General features: G+C 37.5%; 2 protein-coding genes across 2 annotated transcripts in view; both read left to right on the forward strand.

Annotated features, from left to right (window-relative positions):
* Window positions 1-14,315, forward strand: part of Galntl6 (polypeptide N-acetylgalactosaminyltransferase like 6) — a 1,222,499-nt gene that overhangs the window by 242,828 nt on the left and 965,356 nt on the right. The gene's annotated exons all lie outside the window — the stretch shown is intronic.
* LOC129669594 (myeloid-associated differentiation marker-like) lies at window positions 11,794-12,717 on the forward strand. Its single transcript, XM_055597886.1, has one exon. It carries the CDS (start codon window positions 11,794-11,796, stop codon window positions 12,715-12,717), a length of 924 nt encoding a protein of 307 aa, XP_055453861.1.

Consider the following 14,315-nt stretch of genomic DNA (forward strand, 5'->3'; position numbering starts at 1 on the left):
GGATATAAGGGTATCCATTCATCTACGGATATAAGGGTATCCATTTAGGATGCAACGGTGAGACGAGCAGTGATGATGCAAGACTTTAATCCCAGCACTCATGAGGCAGAGGCAGGCAGATGACTGAGCTCAAGACCAGCCAATTTACAAACCTAGTTTCCACACAGTCACAACTATACAGACAAACCCTGTCTTGGAAAACAAACAAACAACTAAAAAATGTAATAACAAATTATACTATGTTGTTTTTTAATTAAAATTTATTTTTATATTAATTACAGTTTATTCACTTTGTATCACAGCTGTAGCTCCCTTCCTCCTTCCCTCCCTCATCTCCTCCTATGCCCCTTTCTAAGTCCACAGATAGGGAAGGTCCTTCTCCCCTTCCACCTGACCCTAGCTTATCAGAACCGGGTCTCATCAGAACCAGCTACATTGTCCTCCTCTGGCAAATTAAATATAACTCGCTGACATATAATTTAAAGAAAACTGTATGAGTAAGTAAGTTAGAGTCTGAGGCAGAGCAGCAAAATGAAAGAAGAGAGAGACAGAGTGAGTTTCTATCTCTGTGTACTTTTGGATGTGTAAAAAATTCAGTATCAACACACACATGAGAATATCTTGCATATAGTTAGAAACAGTGAGTTTCCAATAGAAATTCAGACCTGATAACTCCATATATACAATTACCCTGCTTGTATTTTCCAATGGAATAAGAACATAGAATTCTTTTTTTATTTAATTATTTTTATTTTTATTAATTACAGTTTATTCACTTTGTATCCTCCCTGTACCTCTCTCCCTCCTCCCTTCCTAATCCTACCCTCTCTTTCCCACCCATGTCCTTCTCCAAGCCCACTGAAAAGAGAGGTTCTCCTCCCCTTCCCTCTGACCCTAGTCTATCAGTTTTCATCAGGAGTGGTGGCATTGTCTTCTTCTGTGGCGTGGTAAGGCTGCCCCCCCTCAGGGGGAGGTGATCAAAAAGCAGGCCAATCAGTTCATGTCAGAGAGAGTCTCTGTCCTCATTACTACGGAGGCCACTTGAATACTGAATTGCCATAGGTTAACTCTATGCAGGGATTCCAGGCCATCTCCATGAGTGGTCCTTGGCTGGAGTATCAGTTTCAGAAAAGACCCCTGCGCCCAGACTTTTAGGATCTGTCGCTGTCCTTGTGGAGCTCCTGTCCTCTCCAGGTCTTACTATCTCCCACTTCTTTCATAAGATTCCCTGTACTCTGCCCAAAGTTTGGCTATGAGTCTCAACATTTGCCTTGATTTGTAAGAGCCAGAAGCTGGAAACAGCCCAGATGCTCCTCTGAAAATGGATACAGAAACTGTGGTACATCTACACAATGGAATATTACTCAGCGATAAAAAACAAAGAAATCATGAAATTTGCAGGCAAATGGTAGGAACTGGAAAAGATCATCCTGTGTGAACTATCCCAGAAGCAGAAAGACACACAACGTATATACTCACTCATAAGTGGATGCTAGACATATAATATAGGATAAACATACTAAAATCTGTACACCTAAGGAAGCTAATCAGGAAGGAGGACTCTGACTAGGATGCTCAATCCCCATTCAGAAAGGCAAAGAGGATGGACATCAGAGGAGGAAGAAAACAGGGAATAGCACAGGAGCCTACCACAGAGGGCCTCTGAAAGACATAGAATTCTAAGAATGTACTACAAATAAAATATTTCTTTACTAATCATTTCTTAAACTTCATGCATGAGCACTGCATCTTAATCAGTTCTTCCCTTCTTTCTCCCCTCTCCAACTTCTCCTGTGTCTCACCTTCCCTCCCAAATTCATGACCCATTCTTCCTTAGTGATTTTTGATATATAATATGTTTGTGTTAATATATTTTTATACAAGTATGTATAGCCTACTGAATCCATTTAGAATAGTGGCTCTCCACTTTCCTAATGCTGCCATACTTTAATACTGTTCTTCATGTTGTGGTGATTCCCCCACATATAATTATTTTCATTGCTACTACATGTATGATCTTGCTACTATTATGAATTATAATGTAAACATCTGTGTTTTCCAAAAGTTTTAGGCGACCCCTGTAAAAGAGTAGTTCAACTTCAAAAATGGTCTCGATCCACAGACTGAGAACCAGTGGTTAAGAAAGAAATATATGTTCTCGCATAATTCTGCTCCCTTAATTAGTGCAAGAAAAGGTGACTGTACTACAGAACATGACAGAAGAGTTACATAAGATGTGTATAGTGATCATGTGCTTCATGCCTTCTATATCTCTTGATGCAGCAGTAGGTAAGATTTTCTTTTAATGAGACGATTTCCTTTTAATTAAAAAAAGAAAAATAACTTTGCTTCACATCAGATAAATTAAAATGTCATAGAATATTTTAGAACAGAAATGTTAAGGTTAATAGTATCAAATATCTATAATAACTAAATTATTAATATTCAGTATAATTTTCCACATTCCCAAAATGTTAACACTTTTAAATGTGTTATGTTGATATTTGTCTTTTAGAATAAGAACTCCTTGTTTGATATTTCAAAGTAGGATAAGCTGAAAAGAACTGCTTTGCTCCAAGTGGTTTAGCTGTAAGATTTTGTATGTTACATCAAGGTTGAGGTTTCAAGCAAAGTAACAAGTGCACAATGTCACTACGCTGGACAAGCAGTGTCCTGACACTAGAATTATAGAAATAATGCTAATAAATTTGGACTTTTCAAACTTTCAATACATGATGTGCCTAGGAACAAACCTGGCCGATTACTAGTATGTGGGCTAGAAACCTATTTATAGTTACAATACCAGTAAAAGTATTTCTCTGTGTTTAAAACATAAACATGAAAATAACTTCAGTCTTTCATACAAGCTTAGCTTTGGGACCTCCTAAATCTAGGAGAAAAGGAGGTCATAAACCAATGGAACACTATCAAAGCAAGCAATGCAGCCCATTGAAAATACAGTTGAGTACTCCCAGCAGATGAAGGTACAAGTTTCTCTATACATCATCTTAATGGCAATATTTTCCACAAAGCGGCAGAACACACTCCTTTCATATTTCATGAGTTCTATTTGCCTGACTTCAAAATGCCAAATGTGCTAGTGAACAGTGCCTTAATATTCATGTGATTTTTCAGATGGCTTTGACAGTTGTCAACTGGAGAAATGGCTTCATCAGTAAGGAGTCTGAATTATGATTTCCGGCACACATAAAATCATGTCTTCATTCACACATACATTCTCTCCGAAAGATATTCTTTGCATAGTTATATGAAAATTATATAGTTATAAAATTTTTCATCCAATAGAAAAAAATATTTCAAATACTAGTTGACTGTACACTTAATATTTCAAGAAACTTTGTTAACCCCAGACATTTAAAAGTTGTACTATTTTTACAAATACAGTCTGAAAAACACAGTCAAGTAAGAATCCTGTAGCTTCTCAAGAATGCACACCATCACAGCACAAGTCATACTTACAAGGGGGCAATTTTTATCTTTTACTCTTATATAATTTTAAACACATATTTAATTGTTTTGTTTGTGACAAAATATTATCATTTGGTTGTGAGCCATTTCTCCAGCCTTAGAAAAAAAGATAAATAAACTCACTTCAACTCAAAGTATTAAACTCTGTTTCTTTTTTTTTGTAGTTTATTTTTTTATTTAACTTTTATTAATTACACTTTATTCATTTTGTATCCCCCCCATAAGCCCCTCCCTCCTCCCCTCCCGGTCCCACCCTCCCCCCTCCTTTCTGCATGCCTGCCCCTCCTCATGTCCACTGATTGAGGAGGTCCTCCTCTCCTTCTTTCTGATCTTGTTCTAGGTTATCTCCATGAATAGTCCTTGGTTGGAGTATGAGTCTCTGGGAAGTTCCCTGTGTTCAAATTTTCTTGTTCTGTAACTCTGTTTCTTATGCATTTTCAAAACATTTTCTTGATGGAATTATAAAGCCAACTGAAATTTCTTCATGCAGGTCATTGTTACTAATCTTTAAAGTTTTATAATTTTAATGCAGTAAAAGCAACTAATTATACATTAAATATATTTGATAAAAACACATATATTATTTAATAATTTAGTATAGGTTTGTTGTGTGAACTTGAAATGTTGTGAGTTAGGAAGAGTCAGTGATATCATGGGGTTAAATATACGCATCAACTATTGGCCCCTTACCTAACTCCAGTCCTATTTCTAACCACTTTATGGATATTCTCTCAGTCAATTGTTAGAAAAATCAACCCACTCTGTAGATGGAATACATTAATAACCTATTCTAGTTTCAGCACCAGCAAGTGGTTGAAAGCTGGTACGTAGCTCAGCCATCACACTCCATAGCCTGACGTCCAGTGGTACCTTGAACACTCAGAATGTGAACCTCAATTAAAACCTAGCCTACTTTCCCACTCCAGTGTTCTTTCCATACTGAGCAACACACAGTTTATTTCTATTGTGCAAAAACTAAAATGTGCCTGGAAATACCTTTTTGTGATTTTATTTTTCCAACAGTAAAAGTTAATGCATTGATGATATAAAAATTCTGAGTTCAATTTGACTTTGTTGTTGTAAGAAAAATTCCTCTGAGTTTTAAGTGACAGCATTATGGTGGCATCCCAAAGAAGGGTAAGGGGAATTGCAGTAGAGACTTCAATGAACTGTACATCCTTATTTCCTGGAAATTCACTATATTATTTACATTCATAAATATACAAAATCCTAATGAGTATATAAAGCACATGGTGATACTTCACCATTTTAGAGGTAGGAGTTGTCTTTATCAGTTCATGCCAGCATGGCCTTACATAGACTATTTCAAGCTTCCTAGAGATACACAGCAAGATCTGTCTTTAAATTAACCAACCAATAAACCAATCAACCAAACATACAAATAAACACAAATAAGTTACTAATAAGTTAATACAAGGAATACTAATTGTTTAATACTTCAGCAATTAAAAACAAGGAAATCATGAAATTTGTGGGCAACTGGTGGGAACCAGAAAAGGTCATCTGAACTGAGGTATTGGAGAAGCAGAATGACACACATGGAACATACTCAATTATAAGTGGATATTACACATATAATATAGGATAAACTTACTAAAATCTGTATACCTAAAGAAACTAAGCAAGAAGAAGAAGGACCCTGGATAATATGAAAAATTCTCACTCAGAAAGGCAAACAGTACAGAAATCTGAAGAGGTAGAAAACAGGAAACAGGACAGGAGCCTACAACAGAGGGCCTCTGAAAGACTCTTCCCAGCAAGGTATCAAAGCAGATGCTGAGGCTCATAACCAAACTTTGGGCAGAGTGCAGGGAATCTTATGAAAGAAGGGGGAGATAGAAAGACCCAGAGAGGACAGGAGCTCCACAAGGAAATCAACAGAACCAAAAAAAAAAAATCTGGGTGTAGGGGTCTCTTCTGAGACTGATACTCGAACTAATGACCATGCATGGAGATAACCTAGAACCCCTACTCAGATGTAGCCCATGGAAGCTCTGTCTCCAAGTGGGTTCCTTGGGTAAGGGGAACAAGTGTCTCAACTCTCCTGTGTTCTAACTGCCCTCACCCCATCTCCTTAATATGCTAGCTCTCCTTTTTCTTTTTAAAACTTCTATAGCTTCATATTTCCTAGTCATTCATACTGGGAGATTATTCTCAGTCACCAAGAAAACCTCAGTTCATCCTGAAATCATGAGCTACATCCAGGCTCTTACTTCCCACTCAGCCAGGAAACTCAGTTTCATTTTCTGAGAGAAAACATTGACGGTATAATGACTTTCTCTTTTAGACAATTCATCAGTTACTCCTCAGCCAATTTCTGAAACATGTTTTCAGTCTGATTTCACAATTCTGACTGTGTGTTTCCTTTCTTCCTCTTTAAGAGAAAAATCTTACACACCCATACTTTTCCTGGCTTTTTATTTCTAGTGTCTCTTAAACCTTTTATAATCCTTACTTGATATATTCCATGTGTGTGTTTTAAGCATATTTCTCTCATTCATTCATTTCTTCACTCATTTGTTGGACACAAACTCAGATTTTTTGCACTTGAAACATTATGCCCCTCAGTTGTCTCAGTCCTCATTTGTATATCAATTCAGTTTGCTAAGCAGAGTGTCTACCATCTTCTAGGCAGCATATCTTTTTTTTTTTTTTTTTTTTTTTTTTTTTTTGCTTAATTTAAAACATTTGTGGCTTAAAATTTCCATAGTTTAGATTACATAGAATCACCACAAACAAAATTTAAATTTCAGTCATCATCTCTTACCAGTTCCCAAAGTTATATAAAGTAAAACATTGCTACAAGCTGTTCAGTCATCGAGTCACTAATGAAGACCTGAATATTCTTCTTAGAAACATCTAATCTTCTTTCTCATGTCCATAACCAACAAGTCATCTTCCTTAAATTTAGTTGGTGTTTGGCCTTTGTGCACCTGTTCTTCACTTTTCATATGTGGACTCAACCCTGGATTGATGCTACTGTGTATTCTGTGAATGAAAATTCCTGAAGAGAAGCTGTTTTTTCAGAGGTTAGGATGTTACAGGTCCAGGGGCCAATTACTTTATCTCAGGATAGCTTTAGCCCCCTACTTCTCTGTTAAAACTAACACCATGTAATTAACAGATAAAAAATATTTTGTAATCTATTAACATAGCAGACAACCAGCTTTCATCAAACAAAAGCTAAGAATGTCATCAGATAGCATCTGAGGTCTGTAGAAACACTTGTCCCGTTTTGTTGAAACTACCTCTCTGATGTGCCCACCAATGTACTTTAAACCTGCCTTAATTTATATCTTTTTTTGTTTGTTTGTTTTTCTCCAAGTTGAAACATGAAACTTGGTGCACCCTGTGTTCCTCAGCCATGCTCATTCTAAATGTCTCCAGAATAAACTATATCTTATTTCCTATAAGGTGAGAATTGTTTTCTTTCTTTGTGTCTGTATTTATCTGTGTATGAACAACTCTTTACATGTGATATGTTACAAAACAAAAGCAACCAAGATTTTAGTTGTAAGTAGCTGCTTAAGTAATATGAAAGGAACAAAAACCTCACATTGATAACACTATAAATGAAACATGATCGGACCAGCGAAGTAGCTGAAGGAGATGTTGCTGTAGTCTGACAGAAACAGCATTTTCTCTCCTGACAGCAAAATAGTGCCCCAAATGTTTTAGATTTTGTGACAACTGTACATTCTCGTTTATGTTAACTTCTGATTACCTCACACTGAGATGTGACTAACATTTTGACTGATAATGGCTTATTTTTCTTCCAAACAATTAATCACGAATTCTTTCTCGATTTTTTATTGTTGTTGTTGTTGATGTTATTCCACACATTCAGTTATATTCTGCCAAAGAGCGTTTTGTTTGTTTGTTTGTTTTCACTGGCAATTGAAGTAACTGCACGTAAACACTTCTAGCAGTGTTCTTTTTCTATAAGATAATCAGAATCACTTTCTGTATTTCTGCTCTAGCAACGCCCATCATTTCCCATGATTGACTTCTCTGGTTATTATGAATATGTTGATGATAATTTTCAATAAAATTTTAGCACCCTACCTGATGTAAATGGAGCATACACTTTAGTAACTCTTCAGTACCTAAGTTTATTTTTAATCATTTTTTTTTTGCTTTAAGCTCTTTTTTTTTTTGCTATTGCTAAACAGATTCTTTTTTCAAACAATAAATTCTGATTATACTTTCCTCCCAGTTCTTTGCCACCACCCCCCACCCTCCAGATCCACACCCTTCCTACCTCTCATTAGAATAGAACAGGCTTCTAAGAGATAACAATCAAACAGGACAAAATAAAATATAATAAGATGAAGCAAAACCTATCATATCTATGCTGGAAATAGCAAACCAAGAGAAAGAAAAGAATCCCAAGAGCATACTCAAGTATCAGATATCCACTGAGGAGTCCTATAAAACTACTAAGTTAATCGCTAAAATATGCAGAGGACCGTTTGCAAACCCCTGTAAGTCCCTTGCCTGCTGCTCCAGTCTCTGACAGCTCATATGTGATTTGCCTAGTTGATTCAGAGGGTCTTGTTCTCTTGGTGTTCCCTCTCTCCTCTGACACTTACATGTTTTCTGACTCCTCTTCCCTGAGGTCATGATCTGATCCTGGTTCTGAGCTGATCTGATCTGATGAAGACAGACATCCAATTCAGACTCTCTTCCTCAGCGTCTGCCTGAGGGTCTGGGCATCTGTTGTCATCTGCCGCAAGAGGGAGTTTCAGATGATGACTAAATGAAACACTGATCTATAAGTAGAGGAGAGTATCATTAGGAATCATTTTCTTTATTTATTTACTTGTCTGTTTATTTGTTTATTGTGACTAGTAGTATTTGGTTTTACTCTAGGTCTCTGCGATATCTCTGATTCTTGGTTACCCAAACACTGTAAGCTATGAGTTCCTTCTCATGGAGTAGGCCTTAGGTCAAATACCAAAGCCCAACACTGGAAGCTGCCCTTTGAAGGCCAGTGTAAACCTGCATGCCTGTGCGCCCCCACACCCACACCTACACACACATACACACACAAAATAAATATCATGGACACATAAAGAAAGTTTTATAATAATACAGATTACGTTTATATTAATTATTTCGGAATTTCATGCAATCAATATATTTTGCTCATATTTAGTGTTCTCCCACAAATCTTCCCAGATCCACCCTTTTCACATGCACATAATTTTCTATCTTGGTTTAGTCTCTCTTTTTTTCCTTTTTGTTAATTTATTTTTTTATTTATTATAATTTATTCACTTTGTAACCCAGCTGTAGATCTCTCTCTCTGCCCCTCCCAATCCTGCCCTCTCTCCCTTTTATACCCCTATGCCCTTTCCCTAGTCCACTGATAGGGGAGGTCCTCCTCTCCTTCCATCTAACCCTATAGCCAATCAGGTCTCATCAGGACTGGCTGCATTGTCTTCCTCTGTGGCCTGATGAGGCTGCCCCCCACTTCAAGGGGAGGTTATTTTTTATTATTATTATAATTTATTCACTATTTTTCCCAGCTGTAGCCCCCTACCTCCTCCCTTCACAATCTTGCCTTCCCTCCCTCTTCTCCCATGCCCCTCCCCAAATCCACTGACAGGGGAGGTCCTCCTCCCCTTCCATCTGACTTTAGCCTATCAGTTCTCCTCAGGACTAGCTGCATTGTCTTCCCCTGTGGTCTGGTAAGGCTTCCTCTCCCTCTCAGGAAGAGATGATCAAAGAGCTACCCACTGAGTTCAAGTTAGAGACAGTCCCTGTTCCTTTTACTATGGAACCCATTTGGAGACTTAGTTGCCATGGGCTATACCTATGCAGTGGTCCTTGGTTAGAGTATCAGTCTTATTTTCCAAACCATTAAGTTCATTTTGTGCTGCTCATATACTCTTAATTATTGGTCATCCATTAATGTGTTGTAAACATGCTAGGAGCAGCAGCCAATAAATACTCACCAGTGAGTGGGAATTTTCAACCACCAACACACTACCTGTTGGCCCTTGTGTGAATTTTGAACATGATTTTACAACCTCAGTGAGTTTATATATGCAACTCCCTGTCATGGTCAGAAAAGACTGTTTCCTAGTCCACATCTCCTGACTCTCATTTTTACCATCTGTCTGCCCCCTTTTCCACAATGACCAAGGGGACATGGGTGTTAGTTTTCAAATAAGGAATAAGATTTAAAAGGTGTTAAGGTTAAGAGGTAAAGGTAGAGGAACAAATACAGGAAGCATAATTAACAAAAAATACTTTTTGAAAAAGTCATATGGAAACTTACAAAAAAGTGTCCTAAAATATACACATAAACATATATAAGATATACAATATATAATATACATATAAAATGAGTCTAAATGAAGTTAACCTATAAAGTGTTGACTAACAAATAAAAAAGCATGCTGCAAGAAAGGGTTATCTTTTTTACAGATGATGGCCTGAGAGGTCACCCCCCCAACCCTCCCCCCAAAAAACACTATTAGCTATTGTCCATCTTCTGTATTACCTTCAAGAACTTGACAATGGGGACTGAAGAGATGGCTCAGAGGTTAAGAGCACTGGCTGCTCTTGCAGAGGACCCAGATCCAATTCCCAGCACCCATACAGTGGCTCACAGCTGCTTGCAACTTCTGTTTCAGGGTGCCTGATTCCCTCTTCTGACCTCTACAGGGACCAAGCACACACATGTCAAACAGACATACACACAAGCAAAACATACTACAATAGGAATGAAGAAAAAAATGATAGTAAAATCTTACTGCTTAAAATACTACATAAATGAGTCACAGGAAATGAAGAAATTAAGGTGGAATTGATACAGAAACTTCATCCATCCAGGTTAACATTCATAGTGATGAAAAATGCTGTGAAACACTGGAGGAGAAATGTGATCTTTCATCTTAATCATCTGTGAGCACTGTAAGCTACAGTAATGGCGGGCTTGAAAGAAAATGTCCACCGATACACTAGTGGCAAGACAGACCTTGGGATAATTGACCACTCTCTGATTTGACTTAAGACTAACTCTAGGAGATGAAACACTGATTTTGCTTGGCTATTGTGGCCACAATGAATTTACATAGTTATCAGTAGTATTGAATATTTTTCATGTTATCTTTATATTGAGATTTTTTTTTTAAAGGTGATGAGTTTGGCTAAAGAAGAATAAGACAAGAATTCTATGACTTATAACAGAAGCTATAGAAACTCAAAGCTCAAAGAATTAATAAAAGCAAAAAAATATTCTTTATACATTTATGTGTAGATATTTATATATGTGTGAATGTGTGTTACATAAAGCATGTCAATACCACACAGGAAACCAAAAAAAACTAGAAAATACTAGAACACTGACACATATATATGCAGCACATTCCTTTGCTATCCTTAACCCTTATCGCCCCATCCACTCAAGAAAGAAAAAAATAACTCCTAAGGAACTTCCTTATTGAAGAATAGAGCTACAATAGTGGCACACACAAAAAAAGTTTTAATTTCAGCACTTGTGAGGCTGAGATAGGGGAATTAAGAATTTAAATCCAGCATTAGCTACATATCAAGTTTCAAGCTAACCTGGGCTAAATGAGAACCTATCGCAAAGAGCCGATAAAATAATAATAAGGCTACTTAGTGATCTTCTTTTAGAACTAGGAAAAAAAGTTTTCTAAAAAGCCTTATAAAGCCTTTAAACCTAGCAGAGTCCATTTTTAACACCAAGACATGAGGGACACCATAGCTGTCCCACTAAAATACTCAGAGTTGTCTTTAAGACAATGTGGTTTTTCCACCTAGTTGCGAGTGTGTGTGTGTGTGTTGTGTTGTCGTTTGATACACAGAAGAGAGTGGGGAGAAAAGACATCCATCCATTTCTTGCTTCCTTTAGGATGGACTCTAGGTAATGAGATTTTAATAAGCCTGATAAAAATTCTTGAGCAATTTCCAAGTCTGGCAGCGGTTTAGGAACTGAAGGTCTGTACTTAAAGCCTCAAGCAATGCTGTAAATTATTGACTGCCGGAGTTTTATGGAATTTTTTTTTTTTTTTTACTTAAAGGGGAAGTACAGAGCGTACTTCCTAACCCCCAACCCCTACCGCCTTTAAAACACGCATAACTGCCTAAGACACAAATTCGCTTTCACTTTGAGGAGCTTTGAAAGACCAACGGCATGAACAACTTCAGAAGCCATGGTCTGGGAACGTATTCTAACCAGACTTTTTCAAGTTTGAGAGTCAATCTTTCTTCACAATCCGGAACTTTCTCTGTCCGGTCCTCAGCTAGATGCCAGTAAAGGTGATCCACACCAAAATTACGACATCTATAACCCCAGGCCTCGAGTCTATGACTACTGTCAGTTCCCCTCAGGCCCTGTTCCGGGCCCTGGGCCTTCTTCGTCTGCTGCAGCTGTCATCTTCCTGCGTGACTTTCTCAATAGTGGTCCACATGGAAGCCTGGGCGGGCCCCATGGGCAACTGGTGCCTGTTCTCCTGGTTCTTCAGCTTCTTCGTGACCTTGATAATCCTGATTGTGGAGTTGACTGGACTGCACAGCCGCTTCCCCAAGGCTTGGCTGGAAATCCCCATCACCTGTGCCTGCTATGCCACCCTCTTCTGTCTGACATCTTCCATCATCTATCCTACCACCTTTGTGAAGTTCATGTCCCATGGATACGGCAAAAATCAGGCTATCAGAGCCAGTATCTTCTCCTGCATCGCCTGCTTGGCTTACGCGACAGAAGTGATCTGGACTCTGGAAAGGCCTGGTCATGGTGCTAGCTACATGACCACTCCGCCGGGGATGCTCAAGATTATTGAGTCTTTCATAGCCTGCCTCATCTTTGCTTTCCTCAGCAACCGATACTTGTACAGGCACGAACCTGCCCTGGAATGGTGTGTGGCCATGTATTCCATAAGCTTCATCCTAACCATGATGGTCATCCTGCCGACCTTGGGGAATTTTACCATCACCTTCCCCAACTTCTTGAGAAGCATATCTTTCATATGTGTCCTCTTGTACTCCACCGCCATGGTCCTCTGGCCTCTGTACCAGTTCAGTGCGGGATTTCGTGGCCAGCCCAATCGAGGAAAGGATTCAAGCTGCGGTGGCTCCTACACAGTGTGTAGCTGGGACCGCAAACTGACAGTGGCCATCTTGACCGGTGTCAACCTGCTGTTATATACATTTGACTTTATCAACTATGGCTAGCTGATGTCGAGGTCTAAGATTCACAAGATGATTCCTTGGCATATCCCTGCTGCAACAACTTCATTTTCCTTGCCCTGTTTCCTCCTCTCCCCTTTTCTTTATACCTTGAACTTAATTCATTATTCTATTTCCAGTTTATTTTCCTTTCCTTACCTTTTTTCCTGGTTTTTTTTTTTTTTCTTCTGGGTTTTATTGTCCTATTTGCACCTGAGTTGTGTCTCCATAGCTCTCATCTTTAACACTTTTGGTTTTTTTTTTTTTTTTTTTTTGTCTTCAGCTATTCTCACCCCAAAGGTGTTAGTCTGACACATCCCAGATTCCTTGGCTGCTCTTCGTGCTTGGGCCTAAAAACGGGCCTCTTGATAGACGATGATAAAATGTTACTTTAAATTTCCCAGGTTTTTTCTTTAAACACTGTTATTTTTACCTTATATGTTCCCTCAGTTATACTTATATTTTTATTTCTAAGCCAAAAACATTGTCACATATCTGTTTCTGTCTGAAATTCTTCTTTACTTACGGGTTTGATCTCAGATATGCCAAGTCTTATCGATACTGCACATGCAATACCAAAGCATATTTAATTTCATATGCTCAAATGGACACCATTGTCTACTACACTGGAACTTCCTAATAAGCTAACATATCAAGTTATTTTAAATATCCAACATATGTCATCCATACAATTTATGTAAACACAAAGCTGATAAGAGCTTCTAATAAAAGGTTACATTATTTTGACTTAAGGCAATAAACTCAATGCTTTATTATCTTTTATTATGTTGTTAAATATAGGTTGAATGTATAAGCAAAGCATATCCGTATATATGTATATTGAATCACTGTTGTGGTTTCAATTGCATCATTTTCTACCTATATTATTATTTCTACTGATTGCTAAGCTTCATTTTATATAACGAATGAAACCACCATTATAAAACTATTTTCCTTTAAGATATTATATACTATAAATAGTTGAGTTTTTCACATTTAATCTTTTCTCACTTAGAAAATAAAATGCTTAGGTGATTGTCATATGGTATTTTGCAACAAGATTACAGTAGCAAACACAAAGAAACATTTTCTTGACTGTAGAAAAAGTGTTTTCACAATTTTCATGTAGAAATCGTTAATATTGATTTTTAACTTCTAATTGATACTCTTTCCCAAAAATAATACTTACAACATTTTGCCATAGATTTAATTATGTTTTCTCAACTTTCAAGATGGGAAGAAAAAATACATAGCATTTAATTATTAATCTTGATTGAGGAGAGCCAATGAAATTCTAGATCAGACATTCATGAGCATATCACAAAACATTTAAAGCAATTCTAGGGGAGATTTTTAAATACCTGTGCACAACTGTGAACTTTCTGATAAGTTTGGCATGTAACTGTCTCCAAACAAAGTAAGAGTGTATTTTGTGGGTATGTTTTAAGAAGACAGAATATTACCTAATTTCCATTTGGAGACTGCTTGGCCTCAGTTTCACGTCCAAGAAAGGGAAAGAAAATTACAGATTATGCCAGGAGTAATGGCTTCAAACATAGGAACAGAAAAAAAATATTGGTGTTTAGGACACAAATAAGTTATAA

The sequence above is a fragment of the Psammomys obesus genome, unplaced genomic scaffold, assembly GCF_907164565.1.
Source record: "Psammomys obesus unplaced genomic scaffold, mPsaObe1.curated_primary_1811, whole genome shotgun sequence".
Taxonomy (NCBI): domain Eukaryota; kingdom Metazoa; phylum Chordata; class Mammalia; order Rodentia; family Muridae; genus Psammomys; species Psammomys obesus.

Bases quoted from the DNA above. Each gene is read 5' to 3' on its own strand.
- LOC129669594 (XM_055597886.1), top strand. From the start codon at position 11,794: ATGCCAGTAAAGGTGATCCACACCAAAATTACGACATCTATAACCCCA.